General features: G+C 40.0%; 1 protein-coding gene across 1 annotated transcript in view; it reads right to left on the minus strand.

The window, feature by feature from the left end:
- LOC117753617 (phospholipid phosphatase-related protein type 4) overlaps positions 1-19526 on the minus strand; it is a 32289-nt gene extending 12763 nt beyond the window's left edge. Inside the window, exons 1-2 of the mRNA XM_034571801.1 lie at positions 19146-19526; positions 1358-1543 (exon numbers count right to left, since the gene is read on the minus strand). Of these exons, the coding sequence (XP_034427692.1) occupies positions 1358-1543; positions 19146-19217 (258 nt within the window). The 5' untranslated portion in view covers positions 19218-19526. The remainder of the gene's footprint in view (positions 1-1357; positions 1544-19145) is intronic.
- Between the last annotated feature and the right edge of the window lie 2787 nt (positions 19527-22313).

The following is a 22313-nucleotide window of genomic DNA, read 5'->3' on the forward strand; positions in this document are numbered from 1 at the left end:
TACTGGCATTCTTTCAGTGTGTCGTGGCAGGAACAAACATCCTTATCCCAAGCCCTCGCCACTGGAGTGCCACAAGGATCTATACTAGCCCCCTTCTCTTTGCAATATACGCCACTTCATTGGGAAACCTGGTTGTCGTGTATCACAACACACTATCCTTCCCTTCCCGTCTTTCATCTATTGTCCTGTCGTGTTGCTTTGTTCTACACAACATAAGAAAAATATGGCGTTACATTTCAATATATCACTTAGCTCTTGGTATAGGCTATGGTTATCACTCGCCTCGACTACTACAATGCCCCTCTATAAGGCCTCCCTACATACGCAGTGAAACCCTTACAGATGGTTCAGAATGTTTTGGCATGCCTACAGAGCAACTCCTGGGTCTATACCCATCTAATTGAACCTTATAGCCTTATGCTCCTTCACAGCCACTCCATTCCTCCAAGGAAAGACGTCTGGCATTGCCATCCCTGAGCACAAGGCAATCTCAGTTCCGACTGCTCTCTTTTCTGGTTTCGGCATGGTGGAATGAGCAGCCCACTGCATCTTCAACACAATTTTTATTGGATGGTTATGATTTAGATGACAAACTTACAGTCATGTATTTAGTTATTAATCTCCAGTCACTTTAACCCTGAGTCATGGCTGTGTGCATCACGTCTCGTGTTGTACTGAGCCGTAAAATGTTGACGACTTATTTTTTAATGTGTCTAAATGCAGCCTTATAAACACTGGATAGCATGGGGGAATTATTGGGGGTATTCTGCCTCAGCCTCAATGGTAAATGGTCTGTACTTATATAGCACTTTCCTAGACTTGATAACCACACCATTCACCCATTCAAAATGACTTGTAGTCTGTTATTGTAATCATTCTTTACAGTTAGCTAATGTCAAAGTGAGTACAAATATTTATGTTTATGTCAGGATAAAGACTGACTGCTTTCTGGGCCAACCCCTTATCAAAGGGACAACATGTAATTTATTTCAAAATTATGCTTTAAATATTTTTTAATCAACTAACTGCTACATGAAAGAAATTCCATGGTTACAAGACAAAAAAATATTTTTAATTTCTCTAAGCAGAAAAGGCATTCAACTGAAACAAACATTAAAACTTGGCCAGATACAGCTAAGACAGTGGTTTAACTAGCAGGCCAACAAGATAATGAAAACACTAACTCAGTGAGGTTCCATTGAGATAAAAAAAAAAGAAAGCAACACTGACGTCAACCACCTCTTGCTGGTCTACTTCCATGTTTATATACATGATACTGCCATGTCAAAGAACAAAGCACTGTCTTAAATCCTACTTAAAGTTAGTGTAAATCTGCTGTCACGTCATTAATCCTTACCGTGATGGCGGGTCCGGCGAAGGCCAAACTGAGCAGCATCAGCAGGGGGATGACCTCATGGTTGGGGTCAATGTAGGGCAGACTCAGACTCCGGTCATGGCAGGTAAAGCCCGACTTCACTGGCTTGAACACATCCGTCCACTCCAGGAAGTACAGACTGACCACAGATGATACCAGGATCGGCAGCTATCGATGGACATATACAGGAGAGTGAAAGCTATGAGAGGGTTCAGAGTCATAAACAGCTGAGGCAGAAGGAGCTTTAACAGATTGGCAATGAATAAATAAATAGATAAACAGGCAGTTAATGCTGCAATGTGCCTGGTTATGTGCCCATAACCCTATGGTTCAATGAACATGCTAATTTGATTTAATAATAAGGACGAGGCATGGAAAATAGTTTTCATGACCTCAGGGGGGTGAGGATGGTGCTGAGGGGGACGAACAATGCCATGTGGAATTAATTGTTCTTATGAACATCAAGTGCTCCCACTGATCTGAGCTCAGATCCGTGGATGAATCCTCCTCATCCCCCCCAAAAAATAATGAGAAACAGCTAGTTTCTTTTTATTATAGCCAGCTTGAGGTCTAAAAGTCATAAAAAACACAACAGTTCAGTCCCAACTGTGAAATAAAGTTTCAGTAATAAAGCTGGTGTTGATCTCTCAGTTGAACAAATCAATCCATGTTCTTCAATGGTGTGTGTAATATAGCCAGTGATAGAGGGCTCAGCTGTCATGTAAATGTAAGCTTTAGATCGCTATAGCTATTTGACCACTGACCTGTCACAGTACTGTGTACTATGAGCTGGTGGCATTTTACTAATGGATATCCATTCTTGTCTAGGGCAGTGAGAGAGCAGGGATGTGGTGCAGGACAGAGCCCAAACAGTTTTTTCACCAGAGAGACACCACCATAATCTCCACCATCATAACCATGCTCTGTTTTGTGGGGTTTTCCCTTGGCCACATAGCGCAGTTTCCCCTAATGGGAAAGTAATCTCAGAGTTTTGGATGCCACATCATAAAGAATGAGAACTCTTCTTCAAGATAGCACCTGCTCATTGTACTGTTTCTTAGTTCAAAGTGTACACAACATGTTTTTATAAGGTCGTGCAAGCTAGGCCCGCTATTTTGTAATAGTAGTTTACTGTATTGCTGTTCTGTACTGAGATGTTATACAACCATCTACGTATATTAAATGGAAAACATTTACCATTTAAATACAAGTGCATGAACATGTTTCGATGCATATGTACAAGTAGCTCATTAACGTCCTTTACGCTAAATCAGTCATCAGTTTGTGCAACTTGCCTGGAACATTGCTGCGAGAAGCCTAACCACAGACAGAACATTTAATTGCAATATCCTGATCCTGATCTTTCGTTCATCCTGACCTATATATAAATTGCTACATGGGCAAGCACCTGACTTCCTCTCAATCTTATTACACAATGTACACCTCTCTTTTGCTTCTGGGTAGAGATGAAACAGTGTAAACATTTTATATAATGATAATCTGTATTATAATAATAACTCTTACATGAAGTGCAGATGTAAACCCCAAACGCACACAATGTGGGTGACACTGGATAGTAGCAGCTCTCCTGCTGTTACATCCCACTGCCAGCCTTCCGCTCCTTTCACCACATTCACACAAATAATGCACGTTGCTCGTGTCTCGGAGAATTGCCAACTCTGGTTGATGCTGGACAGTATCAAATCAACACATTAATACAACGAACGACGAAATGGTACAACTATGCATCTTGAATTTTACCACAGTTTAAAGCGAAACTGCTAACCATTTCATCACTACTTCTGGGTACTCATTCATTTCACTCACAAAAACTTGAATGACAGTATTACCTCCAAGGCCCAACACTCCCCTTAAATTCAATCAAGTTTCACCAAATTGCACACACTCATGGATGTCAGTCATCTAAGTTTTCTTCCTTTTTTTACCAAGATGTCTGCATTATTTATTGAGAAATGAATGTCCAACAATGTCGAAAACTGCCCTATCTAGCAATATGAAAGAATATGAAAAAAAAATAATCCTGGATCTGCCCCCTTAATTAAATCTGCTCCTAAAGTTAATAGTTACACCATCTTTCCACCAAGTTTCAATAATATTGAGTAATTCTGCTAACACACAGACAAAAAGACAAACACCAATGAAAACCTAACAGGGAATCAGCCTGTATCAAAGCATTGTTATATCATAGTCCCTTCTGCTTACATTGGAATAGATCTCAATCATAACTTTGTAGCTTATTTTACCCTTTAAGGTGATCATATTAAAAACCTTATCCAATAGATTTTTACTTTTATTGGGGGTTTTCTCTCCTAAATCTCTCACTGCTGCTTCTGCTCCTTTTGTAGTCAATGTCACAACTTTGTTTTGTCTTCCAATCAGTGATTTATGTAATGATACATAATAAAGATTCAAACTCCTTATTGTCTAAGCCAATAGATATGGAGGAAAGAACCTATAAAGAAAAGCTTTTCCAGGCTCTGAGGTTTGATGCTTTTCTACGTTGTGAGAGGATTTGCGTAAAACATAAAACATCATTCTTTACAATTTAATGATGGTTGTATGAGGTGAACATATTTTGTGGCGGGCTGTGGAATTTTCCTACAAATGGCTACTTGACATACTGGCAGCATTTATATCTGCACTTCTCTTAATGCATTTGTGGACTTAAAACTGTATCTGTGTGAGAAATGTCTAGACACTATTCACAAAACAATGTTGGTGCATATGTTTGCATGAGAGTGTGTATGACCCTAAACCATCAAATCATATTTCATCTTTTTGTAAGCAGGGAGTTTTCTCTCTCTGCTTGTGTGCTTGTGTGCTTGTAGTGGATGGGCAGAGGGGGACATTTAATTATGTGATTGGGGAAATTAAAACTCCAGGACAACAGAAGGGGAATACAAAGTATGGGATGCATATTTGATAATTTATATCATATAAAATATGTAATTTATATCGTTTAAAATCATGGGGGGAGAGGGGGGAGGGGGGAGCTGGCTCATTAGCATTTAAAGGAACAGGCACTCAAAACAGGTCACTCTGTGGAGGGCTGTTTTATACAGGGTAAAAAGGGTGCTGTTTTATATGATCCTTGTGGTATTTTGACCAAAGTATGTTACAGACATTTCATTAAGACCCCAAGGAACCATATCAACTTGTGGTAAAATGGGCATGCTATGTCTCCTTTAAGGAAAGGTAAATGTATAAATCATTATACAACCTAAAACCAAATGCTGTGGAAGCCATGGGGGAGCGACAGACTTGCTGAATGTCACCAGTTTATATACTGTTGTCCGACCAGGTGAGGTGAATCTCCCTGATGACCAACTCCTCCCATCAGGCTCCTGCAGAGAGAGGCCTGCTTTGAGAGGGTCGTCACACCTAAAATAGACTTAAAAGTTCTGCTGCAGTTCTGTTGCGTCGGAATTTTTCCTGAATGTTTTCCAACGGCCCCCTGGCTCTGTGGTGCCCAATGGAAGATTAGCACAGAGAAGTGAGGTGCATGTGAAGGCAGATATCTGATGCGTAATTGAAGGCAGATAAGTAGCCTGCAGTTAGATGTGTCAGTGGGAGTTGAATGTGGCCTGGAGCATCATGGGTTTTATCATGCAGCTTAATACCCTGACTCACTGGTACACAGTGGCAGGCGCGATGCTCGCTCAGCTAATGCTAAGTAGAGCAGTGTGATGGAGGAGGGCCCCAGTGGGAGCCCAACAAAGGGAGATCTCTTCAAGTCGACACACTTCTGCTGGAAGCTGAGCTACTAATACACAATCATGGATACACACACACACACACACACACAACCACACAGAGAGTCTCTGTTTGGAGACTTCCTTCCCTTTGTGTGTCTCCCATTTTTGCCAAAGGTTCCTCACTAACACTAGTTTTATTGTCCTTCCATCCTGGTTTTTTCTATCATTCCCTCCACTCTCCCCTTCCTTCCTTACAAAAATATGTAAATTTTAACCAATCAGTTTATTTAACATCCATGGATGAATGAAAGAATGAACTATAAACCTGCACACATTACTCTCAACCTCACCAACAACATATTCTCATTTGAAGTCACATATTAGCAGAGACGACTTTTCTGAAATCTTACATTGTGTTTTTTTTTGTTCCTTCAAAGATAAACAGTGGTTTATACTGGGCCATGACTCGATGCATATCTGCATGAAGCATCATGCAAAGAGGATGCATCCTTACTGGACCAGCTCCTGCAGCATCCAGCTGAGCTCCGCACCACCAAACCCCTCCCCCTTCTCTCTCAGGTCCGTTTTCTTGGCTTACTGTCAGCCTCTCTCACCTCTCGCCAAGCATCTCAGCTTGTAGAAATTAGATATGTAGGTCAGTGGTGTCAACACTCGCAGTGCTCATGCTCTGCAGATGAAGCTGCTCTATGAGGAATACTGTACTGTACATAATTCAAAGAACATTTTTTGCAGGGTATTTCTTTTTTTTTTTTTTTGTATTTTTATTTGTGCAGCATGATTTGCTCAGGCCAATAGAAACTAACTGCATTTGATATGTTTTAGTGTCTAATCTCATGTCTGTTTTACATTCCTTATTCTTATTCTTTTCAGTCATTTATTGCTGACTTAAGTAAACAGTTTAATGGTAAAACTGCCAATGTAGAGAAAGTTATTAACAAATTCATCAAGACTTCTGCACGTGTTGTTCACATCACAGTAAACATTGGACTGTGCATTGGACTTCTGGGGTTTCATACTACTGGACTGCTTGGATTTATGCTAAGTATCTTCTTTAAATAAGCTTCTCTGCTAGAATACTATTGTATCTGCTATCTTAGGTTAGACTAGATTGCTTGTTTATACTGTTTTGTCTTACCTTTAATTGTATGTGCTAGGATTTGATTCACTCAAGTGATTGAGAGTTAAAGAGAACCAGTTACAGTTAAAACGCTTGAATTTTATTCCAATTTTGTCAAGGGCTAAGTTCTATTTTACTTTCTACCTGTGAGGTAAATAGGCTATATACTCATCACTCCCAAATGGAGTTTTTCTCTCTACCCGCTGCCACATCTTACCCTATTGTCTTTTGAATTTCATGCTGTGACAGTAACTATTCCGGTACAATTGACAATTGTTGTTCTCTATCGTCCACCAGGTTCTTTGGGAGATTTCTTGGAAGAATTAGACGTCCTCCTATCAAACTTCCCAGGAAATGGCCCTCCACTTGTCCTTCTGGGTGACTTCAACATACAGAGGAGAAGTCATCTGACCTATTACTTTTACTTTCTTCCTTTGCCCTCTCACTCAGTCCTTCCCCTCCTACTCACAAAGCTGGTAACCACCTTGACTATATCATCACCAGAAACTGCTCTACATCTAACCTCACTGTAACCCCACTTCATGTCTCTGACCACTTTATCGCTTACTCTCTCCCACTCTCACAATCTGACAACCCTATCACATCAACAGACTCTGTACCTGTCCGTTGCAACATTTGCTCCCTCTCTTCCTCCTCTCTGGCCTCCTCTGCCCTTCCGTCACCTGACTCTTTCTCACTCATGTATCCTAACTCTGCCACAGACACTACTTCACGACAGGTGCACAAGTCCTCACCTGCTCCCTGGTTGTGTGACTAGGTGGACACCATCAGAGCCACTATGCGAGCATCAGAAAGGAAATGGTGAAAATCAAAACACCCTGATGACCTGCTCACTTATCAATATCTTCTCTCCTCTTTTTCTGCCTCTATTACTGCAGCCCAAAGCTCTTTTTACCAAACTAAAATTCAACCCTCATTTTCGAAACCCACAAAACTGTTCTTTATCTTTTCCAACCTCCTTGACCCCCCAGTCCCCCTTCTTCTTCCACCCTTCTACCAAGCCACTTTAACCCTTAACCTTAACTTTAACCCTTTTTTGTTTAGTAGTTACTTAAGTAGTTAAAGATAGATGGCATACGCTCCTCATTCTCAAACCGACCTCCTGTAACTACCTTTCCATCAACTTCATCTTCATCCGCTTTCCTCTTTCACCCCCCTGTTTCCCAAACACGTTCTTACCCTGGTAACCTCCGCCCGCCCAACCACCTGCCCCCTTGACCCCATCCCATCTCACATTCTCCAGTCTATCGCTCCTGACCTTCTTCCTTTTCTCACCCATCTTATCAACACTTCCCTGTCAACTGGCTGTTTTCCTAACTCTCTGAAGGAGGCAAGAGTAAATCCTCTCCTGAAGAAAACCACCCTCAACCTGTCTCAAGTAAACAACTACAGACCTGTCTCTCTTCTTCCCTTTCTTTCCAAAGCACTCAATCGTGCTCTCTTTAATCAACTCTCCTCCTATCTTCACCAGAACAACCTACTTGATCCTCACCAGTCTGGTTCCAAGGCAGGCCACTCAACTGAGACTGCCCTCCTTGCTGTCTCTGAGCAACTTCACACTGCTAGAGCAGCCTCTCTCTCCTCTGTCCACATCCTTCTAGACCAGTGGTTGCCAACCCGTCGATCGCGATCTACAGGTCGATCTCGCAGTCTTCACTGTCGATCTCCGAACTCTCAGGAATCACTGGCTGCGGTTGCGCCACAGATCAGCTGTGTGTTGGTTGTCTGTTGTTCACACGGCAGAGTGTCCGCTACTGGCGACGGAGGTGTTGGTTTATCTACTGCATTGCCTTCAAAACAAGTCGGTTTATGTACTAAACTAAACACCAGGACACTACGGTATGAAGACACACATCTTCCGGTCTGTCGATAACAATCAAAGCCCCGTTAGAACAAATGAATGGATTCAGAAAGTGAAACGCTGGAGTGCCTTTACTTTGAAACGGGTTCGGGAAGTGTTGTAAATATGTTTGTGTCATAGACAGATAAACGTTGTGTTTCACAGAAGAATAAACAGAGAAAATTATCTTTCACCTGAGTTTTACTGTTTATCTGTTGAAATTATGTCACAAACATGCATTTTAAAATGTTAAAACGACTTTCTGTATGCGTTTCAAAATAAAAGCACTCCAGCGTTTCTGTTGACAGAATCCATTCTTTTGTTTAAAAAGGTTTTTTTATTGTCAAATATTTGCAAAAGCGGAAGATGCACAGCTTCATACTGTATAGTACTTGTATTTATTTGAGTACAAGGGACTACATTCATGCAAGGCAATAGTAATATTTATGGCCATATTCAAGGCGAAGCCAATGTAAAACATTGTGCTGCAGTAGCAGCTCCTCTGCAGAACATATTGTTGAACTGAAGCTAAATATTGTGCACTGAACAGATGCTGTAAATATAAAATGATATTAATGTGAATATTGTGCATTGAATAGAAAGTTGCACAACTGCTTCTTTGTGTATATTTATGCTCGTACATTCAGCCTTTAACAGAAATTGCAAAAACTAATCAATATGACCCTCCTAAGTGGGTTTCTTGGAAGATATCAGGGTGGTAGATCTCGGCTTACGTTTGGAATAAAAAAGTGATCTTGCGCTCGAAAAGGTTGGTGATCACTGTTCTAGACTTTTCTGCTGTATTTGACACAGTGAACCACCAGATCCTTATTTCCACCCTACATGATCTGGGTGTCTCAGGCTCTGCTCTCTCCCTGATCTCATCCTACCTCAATGACCGCACTTTCCGGGTAACTTGGAGAGGATCTGTGTCTGAACCTTGACTTCTCACTACTGGGGTCCCTCAAGGTTCCGTCCTGGGTCCCCTCCTCTTCTCTCTGTACACCAACTCTCTCGGCTCTGTCATTTACTCACATGGCTTTACCTACCACAGCTACGCTGATGACACCCATCTAATCTTCTCTTTTCCCCAATCTGAAACCCAGGTAGCAGCACGAATCTCTGCCTGTCTGACTGACATCTCTCAGTGGATGTCTGCACACCACCTGAAAATCAAACTTGACAAGGCCGAACTACTTTTCCTTCCAGGGAAAGGCTCTCCCACCCATTACCTGACTATTAACTTTGACAACTCCGTGGTAGCCCCCACCCAGACTGCTAGGAACCTGTTTCAAAACACTAGTACTTGCGTACCGTGCAGCGAACGGATCGGGCCCCACCTACATCCAGGACATGGTCAAACGTTACACCCCAGCCCGTCCACTCCGCTCTACGTCTGCCAATCGGCTTGCTGCTCCCTCACTGCGAGCTAACCACTCAACAAAATCACGACTGTTTGCTGTCCTGGCTCCTAAATGGTGAAACGAGCTCCCCATTGACATCAGGACAGCAGAAAGTCTACACATCTTCTGCCGCAGACTAAAGACACATCTCTTCTGACTATACCTTGGATAAAAATAAATAAATATATATATTTAATAGCACTTATATGGCACTTACATATAGCACTTTGTAGTTTGGCTTTCTTGAAGAAAATTGAACTCGCTTGATTTGTGTTGTTCTGGGTTTGTTCCCTCATGGTTGAATGCATTTCTTGTAAGTCGCTCTGGATAAAAGCGTCAGCTAAAGGAAATGTAATGTAAACAACATAAGTAGATTTCAATCAAATGACTCAAATGCATTTTCAGTTAAACTTATTTCACAGTGATACTTTCACAGTATCTGATGTCCTCTACCAGTGATACTGTATAACCAGAGGGTCAGCGGTTCGATCCCAGGCTTCCCCATGCTACATGCTTAAGTGTCCTTGGGCAATATACCATTTTCATTGAGAAAGTGCTGCACATAGATACACTGTATGGATGTGTGTTTGAATAGGTGAATGGCAAAACCTGTACTGTTAGGCTCTCTGAGTGGTCATTAAGACTAGAAAAGTGCTATCGAAAAATACAAACCGTTTACATATTTTCTTTTGTGTGTATATATACTGTATGTATATGTGTGTTTGTGTGTGGACCAGGTTGCAATGACCTAAATCTGTTTACACAGTCACATTATGGAGACTTGCCTTCATTAATCATTACAATTTAGGGAAAAGACATGTTTCCTTGTCTGAAAATTATCAGTCATGGTTTATCCATGTGCTTCTTCAGTTTGAACTGGCTGCTGGGAGTCCCAGGTAATTACCTTGTCAGAGACCATCCCTGAACAGTGTCCTGATAATCCTGGTAATCATCTAAATTGTACAAACTGTGGATTTCTTTACCCTAGAATGGGCTCTTTATATTTAACTACTTTATATATACATCGGGAGCGGGTCCTCTCCATGGAGGCTGCCATATTTTTTACAGTAGCCCAGACTGGACAAACTAAACACCCTTTGAGTTTTTATGAAAACTGAAGGCTACCACAGGTTCTCTTTCATGTTTGGAAGGGGAGGGTAAGGTGAAGGGTATTCAGCTGCAACATGCAACTTCACTCAGAGATGTCACTAAATTCGCACTGCAGGGCATTATTCCACAAAAACAAAAAAATTGCCAAATCTGAACTGCTAATCTGCCCTTTACAGTCCCTTAAAAAAACTCTCCAAAAATAAAATGAGTGCAAGAGCTTGTTCCATTCACGTAAAAGGAAGATATCAATCTACATTAAGCTGTCCAACAACAAAATAAATGAAAACCGGTCTCTGACTAAAAACTCCCACACTTTAGATCAGGGGTATTTAATTAAATAAAAAAATTCTTAAAAGAAACATCATAATGTCTACATGCGTTATGATTTTGTGATATTTATTTTGAAGTAGTCTAGTAGTTGTATCAATGTCTGTATGAAGTCAAAAACTGACAGAACTGTCAAATAAAATAAAGAAAGTACAATTCAATAGTATTTCAACAATGTTTATTATAAATTTTCACATTGAACTGGAGGGTACTCTAAAAATAAAATAATAATAAAATAAATGTTATCTTCTCGTTTCAAATAAAATAAGGTTTGCATTTAAAAATGAATTAAAGACCTTTTGAAAAAGTCATCTTAAAATAAAGTACTTAATTTTAGAAGAAAAAAAAGATGTAGTTTGAGTTTCCCCTTTTCTTCTTAACTACATTTCACATATAAGAATCTAAACAAATATTACCACTAAACAGCTTAAACACGGCCTTTCTCTTAGTTCCCCACTTTCTCTTGTTCAGTGAGAGAAGTTACCTCTTCCGCGCGCTGCCAGGATTTACTACTGTAAAGACGAAAAAAACTGCGCAGGATGAAATAGAAATGCTCCGTCAAAATCTAATAATAGGTCTGGGTCCATATAGAACGGCGTCTGGACCGCGGCAGACCTATCGGTGACCTATGCTTTAGATGACTGGGGGCAATTTTTTTCCGCTTCAGCTTGCTCTCTAAGTGAAACTAACAGCAGGGTGGGTCCAGCCTCTCAGGTAACCTCACAATCCCTAACGACCCTACAAATGAAATACCTGGGATTCCCAGCAGTCAGTTCGAACTGAAGAAGCCTCTTGGATAAGAGGTGAAATGTCTTCAAGAAAATCAACCGAGTCCAGTTCGCGGGTTAGGGTTAGGCAAGTAGTAAGTAGGCATGCAAGTAATAACTATGGTTCAGGTTAGAGTAAGTCTAATGTCGCCTTAAGTCATGGAGACACAACTGTATGTGTGTGTGTGTGTGCACACAAGCCTATTGTCTGTTTCTATGTCAGTGCCAGTAACCCCTAAGCGTTATGTCATTATCATGACGAGTCCTCAACATGACTCACAGACAAGCTACCAGCAACCTATTGTCAAAGTTTACAAAGAACAGTAAAGAAATCTTCAGCGTTTGCTCATATCATGACTGCTCCACTGATGACCACAAGGATCTTTGCCTTTGTTAGCAGTATGTTCTGTCATGTTGAATATGTGTGATTTCAGCTGAGCTGTCCAGTAAGAGTTACCTACACTCATGGATGCAGGGAGCAGTGAAAATGGACATCATTATTTGGCTGAATCACATCTTATGAGGTTGAACAACAGTGGATAGATATCTGTTTTTATGCTTCAATTCTTCTCTCTAACAATTGTACATAGATTTTTTTGTATTTACTTTACTTAAAAATTAACACTTAATTTAAAATGCATCATCGGACCTCTTATAAGAGAGTGTGAGATCCCCGAGCTATGTGCTGCCAAAGCTTGTACACAAAGCAAAACAAGCTGAGCACATTCATGCTCCTTCGTGGATAAACCCATCAATGTTAATTCCTGGACAAACTCGACATCCATATCTCTCTATGAACTAAAAAAAAAGCTTAATAAACTCTGCTGCCTCCAGCGGTCATTATAGTGATATTTTGTCACTTTATTTTGTTGTGCAGTTGGAATGCAGTTAATTTTCCGCTTTCTGCCCTGAGTTCCTTACATGTTTAAATTTGGATGTGTTTGGACTCGTGCCATTCAGCGCTCCTCAGCAAGTTTTTCAGACTCTGCTGGTTCCCGAGTGTTCCTGGCGTTCCCTCAGTGATTACAGACATGAGAGAACAGGGAAGATACTTTGAATAATAGAAGTGTAAAAATGGAAAGCAGGTTCCAGTGGGATTTGGCTGGCAGTTATTTTTGGTGGGTGCAGTGTTAACAGTCATGGAGCTTTCTCATTGAGTCGAGTTGCCCAAATTTTAATGATTCAAGTCTCTTAGTAGAAAATCTGATGTGTTAAGTGAAATATGTCAACTCATCCAGATGGTGCACAGTGAAAACGTCTCTTATGGAGTGAAATAAGGGTAACAAATATATTCACAATTCACACCTTACGTACATCACCTTTAGTTGATTTGCAGCTGAAGAAATATTTAGTCATTTTCAACATTTTCACAAAGTGAAAGACACACATTGTGTAACATGTATGTATGTATCTTTTTTTAATGCCTGAGCTGAGTAGACAGTTGGTTCGTTGCCCACCTACCATCAAATTAGACAAAGTCAAATTTCATCTTCATCTTCTTCTTTGATTGGTTTATTGGCTGGTAGCCACCAATGTCAAGGAGCATTATCGCCATATATTGATGCACACATTTTTCAATTGGGGCAGAAGAAGAGCCAACTGTAAACCGCCTTTGATTGAAAGGCTTGTGTTCATATTTTGATGCATTAAATAACAGAAACTTTTAAAACCTTTTTTAACTGGAAATGTTGATTGGAACTTTCGACAAAATATTTGTTGCCTTTGTTTGCAAACATGCTTTTTGTCATATTTGTTTTATTAGGCATTTATGTGAATTTATTGACCACAGTCATGTTTATTATAGAATCAAAAACAAATATTGATAACTGCATTGGGTATATTTGGAATGTTGCAATTGGTTGGATTCTCTTTTTTTCCAACCAGGAACCCATTTAACGTTTTGTTTGTTTTATTTTGGCTTTATTTATACACATGCCTTCTGCTGATGAGTCCATCTTTGCCTGAACAAGGGTAGACATGTTTACCATGTTTTTCATGCAATATCAGCCTGTATAGACACGGCATCCTCCAGCTGCCTATCTCAAGTCTTGTAGAGGAGTTTAAAAGCACCAGAACCAGGCTGGAGATGACCCTCCCAGATCCCGAGACACATCTATAGGGGCTGTTGGACCATCACTGACAACAGGACGGAAATGGACACCGAAAGAAGCAACTCAACTGCCATACAAGCCAGAAGCCAGTCAGATTTACCTTTAGCCTCATCATACCCTTTGGCCTGTATCATTGATTGAAAGGCCAAAACACTTGATGGCGCTATGGTGCACAACTGAAGTAACGTCTGAAGAAGAGGTCACAATTGACTTCAATTGTATTAGATTTAGCTGCAACACTGTTTACCCCTGAGACTCCAGAAGTGTATTGTGGACTCAAACACTTCACCCACCCCTCCATCGGCTTAGTGGTGAGTAGATAATGAGTGAATCTTCATTTTTCTGTGAACCATACCTTTAAGTAGAGTATTTGAGTAACCATTCCCCATTACAGTCCACTTTTTTTTAGCTTCTGATGCTCACAAATAAACAAAAAACCAGTGCAATGAAGCTGTCATACAGTTTTTAGAGAGAAAAAATATTTCAGACTCAGTAGAAATACTCCATATCTATCTTCATTTGTTACTAAAAGGAAGCTTCTGTCCTGACTGCCGATAGATACCATAAACACTGTCACACTTCTTAGTTTCATCTTCTCTGTTTGAGTGCCTGCCTTATAAACTACCGTAACTTGAGTTGAATAAGTGAATCTGCTGAAGGCTCATAGAGCAAACAGTGCAATCAGTGTGGTGATATAGGAGCGTAATAAAAATCACAGAACAAGATGTCTTCGTATTCCTATTGCTCTCTCTCTTTGAATAGCCTTGGCTCCTCTGGGAGAGCTCAGCTCAGAAGAGATGCTCCATTGCCCTACATCTGCTCACACTCAGTGCCAGCCTCATCTCTGTGTCTCATCCTCTTTATTCCACCTTCATTCCTTCTGTTTCTGTCACACGCTAACATTCTCTATCTGTGACACGTACTGTTCCGTTCTATCAGGCTCTTTTCATTCGTGCCGACTGGATCTCTGACATTGTCCTTCCTCTTTCCCCTCTGTCTGTGTGCCTAGGTTTATCTAATATGGGTCTTTAAAGCTTGATATGATGCAGATATGTTGTCTTGAGCCTGCGATAAGAAGCATCACAAAAGCTGGACTGCCTCTGAATTTTTATTCAACAGATAACTTATTTCTTGATTGATATCTTTGCCATTTGTAGACTTAGGGGCAGAGTATAAATATATTGAATTTCATTGTTTACAGAAACATAGTCACAAATAAATATCACATCCTTATATGTATGACAACAAACATTTTTATCCCATTTCAAGAAGCCATCAAAGTTAAGCCACAAAAAAGAATACAACTGTTATGACTAAAGAATAAACCATGGGCCACTATAAAGTACAGTTAGTTAAAAAGTGACAAAAGGCATCGATCAGAAATCATGATCAGACAAACGACCGTGGCCAGGAGACAAAAAAAGGTCAACATTCCACCCCAATGAACATCAAGACTGGGACTCTGTTAAAGCCTAACAAACATGAAATTATTAATTTATCACAACAGACAGAATTTAAAATTCAAACTAATAGTTTTACTGAGCAATGCATCAACACCTTACTCTCCTCCCAGTGACACTGAGACTGAAGTGGGAGCCATTAGATTCAGTCACTGTTACGTAATTTACAACCAATGGTTGTACTATCCCCTGGGCCTGGAGGTATCTCTGTTTTTCACTCCTTGAGACCTAGGTAGTGGATGTCTCCATGAAGGCTGATGTCCATTTTCAACATTGCTGAGTTGCAATTTCGTAATACTCACAACAGAAGTCACACAAAAAGATATTTGATTAAAACTTTAAAAAAAGAACTGATTGTGTTTGTGAAATTAATTAATTTTTCTGAAATATTTGGGTTATATGAACTCATAATCTGCTATTACTAAACAAATACATTTACATTTTTGTGTAAAAGTATCTGCTTCAATCCATAACATATTCAATCCATTTTGATAAAATTTGTTATTAAAGTTTTATTATATGTCAGTGTTTAGTCTCAAATGTCAAAACCACGGCACAACTATGATCACCTTCTCCAACAGAGTATCGCACAAGATACAAATGTTGTGTATCAGAAAGGGAAGTGCAACACCATCAACACAAGAGCTTGGTGGTGAAAAACCATATCTGCACAAACGCCATCATCTTTATCCCTCATCTAGGCTACTGGCCATGTCCCTCCCTAAACAATTCTACATGTGATTCAATCTTTTGTTTACCTCCAGTTTCAGATAACAGTTGTTCAGCCCTCCTCATGCTTCCATTTGTTCCACTTTGGAGGAAAAGAAGCCTGAAGCTTCACAGTGGAGCCTTATTGCACTTCAGAGTCCACAGTAAAGGGGAGCAGCCAGCCGGTTGGAGGGAACAGACAGATCATATCTGCAGCTGCTCGTCCTCCAACGTAAATCTGACTCGTTACTGATTAGAAGTAAAGAATTGCAGCGTGTCCAGTCTCTTACATTAGTTACACTAGGTGATCTATTGAAACCTTAAACTGGTAAATGCTTACTCTAAGCATCCCACCTATTCACACTGCATATTAAATTGTCCTCTTCCTATTGTGCTCTAAATGTGAGTGATGTGAAAAATTACTTTTCTTGGCTTGATCTGAAGCCAACATGAGGCTACAGAAATTATAATAGTTAAATCAAGTTTTTTGTCAAAGTACAAACAATCCTTCTTTTTGTTCCCCAATTTTTTGTTTCACATCTTTGATGGAGGACATTGACAAAAGAGAAGATTGAACTGAAAACATCACTATGTTGGAAGATTACTTACTTGATTATCTCAAACAGCTGAAGGCTCATTGACTTCAGGTAAAGTGTGGGTTATGTCCCTCCACCACTTAAAACCTGTTGAGGTATTTATATGGACACCTGACTATTGTTTTAAGACAGATCTGACATTTGTGTATCCGTTAAATGCTTGAAGAAACAAACTAAGCCACCTGATCAATATCCTGAATGCAGTAACAATTGCATTAATTATAAAAAAAATACTATCACAATTACCACAACTACCACCGCTACTACTACTGCAGCTAATAATTAAAAGTACAATAATACAAAAGTGGCTACAGTGAGAACAACAGGAAGTTAATTTTGTGAACATGTTAGGAAATTCCTGTTTGCACATCAAGAGACTTTACCTTTCATCTGAAGTGAATTCTAATGCTACCGGATGAATTTAGGTCCAATATTCATAAACCTTCAATATTGCGCAGCATATTGTCATGTTGTTGATGATGCATATTGTCTAATCTGTTGACATTTAGACTTTTACTGTTGTGTCTCGCACAGTCCATGGTGCAGAGTGAAATTAGGAAACTTTGTGTTCATCACACCTGGTTGATCTGCAGTGAAGATTTTACTGTCAATGTTTTTCATTAGATGAAACTGAATTTGCTTTGTTACTGTTCAAATATGTGGCTTTTATGTAAGTTTGAATTATTTATTGAACTGCTTAGATTTTTTTTTTACATTGCATGTCATCTATCTCAGAGGTCTGTTAAGCATCCGACACCATCTTCAGACCCAAGTTTACGGCTTTTCATAATAAGAGCTCTGTAATTCTGCTCAATATAAAGCATTGAACCAACAAAACGAAGTGTCCGCATAGAGAAAAGTGCTGCACATAGATGCACTGTATGAATGAGTGTGTGAATGGGTGATTGACAAAAACTGTACTGTAAAGCGCATTAAGCAGTCATCAAGACTAGAAAAGCACTATATAAATGTACCATTACCTTCAAGACAAATTGCTGTACAGGAAGTGATTCTGTGAATGTTGTTACCATGACAGAGCTGATGAAATAAAAATTATTAAATTGGCAGCGATTTTGACACAGTTGCCGACCTCTGCTGTAGTTTATCTGATGAAGTAGAAGAAGACATGCTCAACTCGGTCCACAGATTTACTGTTAGCACAGCACTTCCCTGGGCCATTTACAATACACATGGCATCCCAAATTAAAACTATAAATAGCTAAATTTTTTTGGTTCCTGGATATTAAATGCAGCCAGGGTGCATCGAAAGGTAAATGCAATATCCCTCAAACAAAACAAAACTGAGGGAATTCCCCGTCCAAGTCACAGCAGAGAGAAGAATCCACTGGAATGATGCAGTCCTCCTAACAGCATCCATCATACAATATTAGAGGCAAATCTATAATGCATGATGCCAGTTTGATTGGAGAGCCACAGGCCACTGGTGAATTAGAGCATGCATAAAGTGCACAGCAGGGGAAAGGAGTGACAGTCACCACAAGCTTCGTGCTATCTTTATTTAAATGTTTCAAATCATCAACCAATTTGAATGAGTTCCCAATGAATCTTTCTGCTGGATATTCCTAAAAACGAAATGGCAAAAAAGGAAAAAGAAACAGTGGAGTCTGGCTGAGTGACCTCATACTACTGTTACCACCAAGTCCTCTATTTCACATCCACCATGGCTGCACTATCCTATCAGTACAAATTCATATTCATAGCTACTTGACAGCATGTTTGCTGAAATTTCCTCATCATGTTTGCATCAGGTATTGTGCACATTGTTGCACAAACTGTTAATCTCTTGAGTCTTTTTGTGTGTAAAACCATTTGATGATGCATTTGCAGCTTTTGATGCACTGCACTTTAAATAAGATGCAAATGATCAATATGTTTAAAGCTTCTAGTCTGATCTAATCTTTCCTTTTTTCATAATATGAAATTAATTTGTGTAATTGTGTAATTTGTGGTCCTCTGTTGGAAGTAAATATAAAAAAAGAGTGTCTGTGTATGTTATTGCTGTTATTGGTGTGTGTTTGTGTATGTGTGTGATTGTGTCCCTATCCACTTCCTTCACTGTGTCCATGTTCAAGACACAAATTTGTCTATGAGTGTATGAATATATATTATCTATCTGTTACATAACAGGTTTTAACATAGGCTTTTAGGGCAAATGAATACATAGGCCTACTATACAAAAGCAACATACAGGAAATAGGCCCTTTGAAAAATGCATGGGATTTCTTTACTGCAAATTCAGCCATATGAGAAGGTTACAGAATGATACAATGTCATGTACACTCAAGTTTGTATGAGAATAAAATCACATAAATACACGTTATGCAAATGCCTTTTACATAATGAGTGCAATGCGTTTTCATGTTGACCTTATTTTTTTTTAAAACAATTTTATATTAATGTTATCTCCATATGAAGAGCCACTTAATATACATGATTATCTATAGTAGCGTAATGAATTGTGGTGAGAGTTACACACAACAGCACCTACATCCTCACGACGCTGAAAGTAGTCTGCTGATGAATGAGGTTATGAATGAGAAGCATGAACCCACCTCCACGAAATAGAAACAGGGCAGCAGGCTGACACTGTCTTTGGTCAGGATCCCCTTCTCTCTGGCAGACATGGTCAGGCCTCGCTCCAGATATCCGAACAGATACGAGATGCGACGAGGGAAGAAAGGCTGAGCTCTTCCAGGCTTCGTGCCGGGATCAGGAGCGCTCCATGCCGCCGTGTGGACGCGGATGCCAACACTGACGGTTGCACGGTATCCGGTCCGCACTCCCGACACTCGGATCTGCACGGCCCCTAAAGCTCTGCTGGGGGGAAAGCACTGACCCGGTTCTGTGCACGTTCACCGACGAGCTGTCAGGTACAGACCGGAGCCACACTGTGGAGCCCCACCGACGGAGGCAGGAGGAGGGGGAGGAGGAGGAGGAGGAGGAGGAGAGGGAGCGCAGGCGCACTGTGGAGCAGTTGATACTGATTGGACGGATGACAGTGACTGCAAGCAAACCTGTCAGTGTCACATTGGTTTCTGTGTCTCTGTCCTTTTGGCACATGTTGGTGAATATGCAGGCAACATTTGATAATTTGATGAGCTCCCACTCTCACAGGCCACGACCAGGTGGACTGACTTGAATTCCACTCTACCAGCAGCCTGTATTTATGGGATGGCTGAACACCACTGATTAGCACAGGGACATTTTTGGCCCAAAGTTTCTCCTGTGTTCTCCTAATATTCAACATAACATCCATACAGCCATAAAGAAGCCAGTTTACAAAGACAGTTCTGCCCTTGGGTCCATGCATCATGCAATATTGATCACAATTGTTTAAAAATAGCAATTCACCAGTTTGATTCTCATGCCCGACACATTTGAACCACTCCTCCGATATGTTTCATGTTTTATTTCTATCCAAGAAACCATGTGGACAACCCCCAGCTGTGGAAAGAAGGCTATTGAAGTATATTATCCAGTTTATTTAACAAGCATATTGGATATTATAATTACTGTATATGTTCATGTATTATTTTACAGTTATTCTAATCACATAGACACACACACAGCCTATAACCCAATTTAGTCCGTCAAAAAATTTGTTTCATATCTTTATTGATGAGGACAACATTAATCATGAGCTCTGTAAATGTAAAGTGTTTTTCTGCCTGTAGTCTTCTGATGAGGATTGCAGGATGTGTCTAAAACCAATAAAGTGACCGGTTAACATTGAATAGTAAGAAGCTGAAATCCACGAGATCAACATGGAAGTTATACAAATCACGCAGAGCAACAGGGGGAAGCAAAACATTGATGCAAAACTTCTGAATAAACCACAAAACCACAATAAACTATACTGTTGTTAAGCATTGATCATGCAGGGACACAGAGAGCACATATTGAGTTTGTCAATTTGAAATTAGTTATTTAGATTTATTATATTAAATTGAGAGAACACACACTGCACCGCAAAGACATGGGATAGAATTGTAAAAATTATTACCACCACATTGTAAAAAATATTAATCTATATGTTAATATTTACCCAAGCCATACAAAGCAGACCAAGTAAAACAGTGTTGGCCAAAAGATATACACTCACATGCCCATGTCAATATATGGCAGATAAGAGATGTTTCAGTAGACATTGAGTATCATTGACCCCTGGCTTGATACATATGATGTGGTTTTATTGACGTGTCCTGCAATATAGAACAGATCTGGGGTAGTTATATTAACCCCAATTGATAATTCTGTTTATATTTTACACAAGTGCTCATGAATATGCAAAGTATATAGCTGCATCTGTGTTCATAACACCATACGGTCGAGTGCTAATTAATGTGTGTCACTGTCAACATTTCAGTGTGTGTTGCTGTGATGGAGGACGCTGTCATCACAGAGTTACAGAGGTGTAACCGCTGAGCTCTGACACACTAGCTGCTTGCCAAGGTTTCTTCCCACTGCTCCATGACGGTAAGTGGACACCACGTGCACAGTAAGTCCCAGTGTGTGTAATAGGACTCTTATTACTACTAGTGGAACAGATACAGAGTCCAAAAACATGATGTTACATATCACAGTGTTCAGGTCAGAAACATGTGTCTGACATACAGCGAATCAGAAAGGAAAAGTATCCTGTGCTCTCTATTTGACATGTTTAGTAAAATGCTTTGATGTAAATATTCACCTTGTTAGGAAAAGAGTAAACAAAATATCTTATAAAACATAAAAATATAGCAATACTTGTCTGTAGTAGAATATTTGTCAGACACATGTAAAACAATGAGGACTGAGTTGCTTGGTAAGAAAACACACACACACACACACACACACACACACACACACACACACACACACACACACACACACACACACACACACACACACACAGTCATTTGCTGGCATGAATACAAATGCATGACGCATCTCCACTTTTTTTTCCACTGTAAAAAAAATGAAGCCTCTGCTATCTTGTGTTGATGACATCACTTAGAGCCAGAGTCTATGTAGTAGTGATCGTGGAGTAGAACCGTTGAAATGACTCCCTGCACACTTGCACACTTGCCTGACCAATCTCAGGCTTGGCTGTCAATCAGGATGTCTCAGCCCATTTGTAAATATGTAATTTAAACTAAATCGCAAAAAATAAACACTTGAACATTCATTTGTGTGATAAGAACTAATAATCAGATTGAAATGCAGCAGAGGCCTCTGGGGAGTGGGGATTTGGACCAGTGATGCAGCCAGCCACCAGTGCCTATAAAAATGTTTTTGTTTCACTTTGGAGAGTTGTCATGTTTAGTCTTTACAATCTATACTTTGCAGTTACCTGGCTAAGACTAACACAGTCCAATACATCAGTCAAGCAAGAAATCCATGGAGGTTATAATCATCTGTTGTGGTTGAAACTCTTATAGAGAGATGCTGTTTAAACTTCATGACAACTGTGTCAGTCGGGGTAGGCTACAAACCAGTTGTCTGTACATTCAAATAATAGCAGCAATTCTATATTTTGCAAATAATTTGTAATTTCTATGTTTTAACATAATACTGTGGCTCCTCCCTCAAGCTCACACCAACACATACTGGTGTGTTCAAAGTGGTGAGTTGTATTTGGTCTTGTATGTGTTTAGTTTGGATGAGTTACCTTGTCTCCGACATTATTTGAATGCAGCACTCACCTCTGTCCAGCAGAGACTGACCTGAGCAGGCGCATG

This window comes from Hippoglossus hippoglossus, chromosome 20, assembly GCF_009819705.1.
Source record: "Hippoglossus hippoglossus isolate fHipHip1 chromosome 20, fHipHip1.pri, whole genome shotgun sequence".
Lineage (NCBI taxonomy): Eukaryota > Metazoa > Chordata > Actinopteri > Pleuronectiformes > Pleuronectidae > Hippoglossus > Hippoglossus hippoglossus.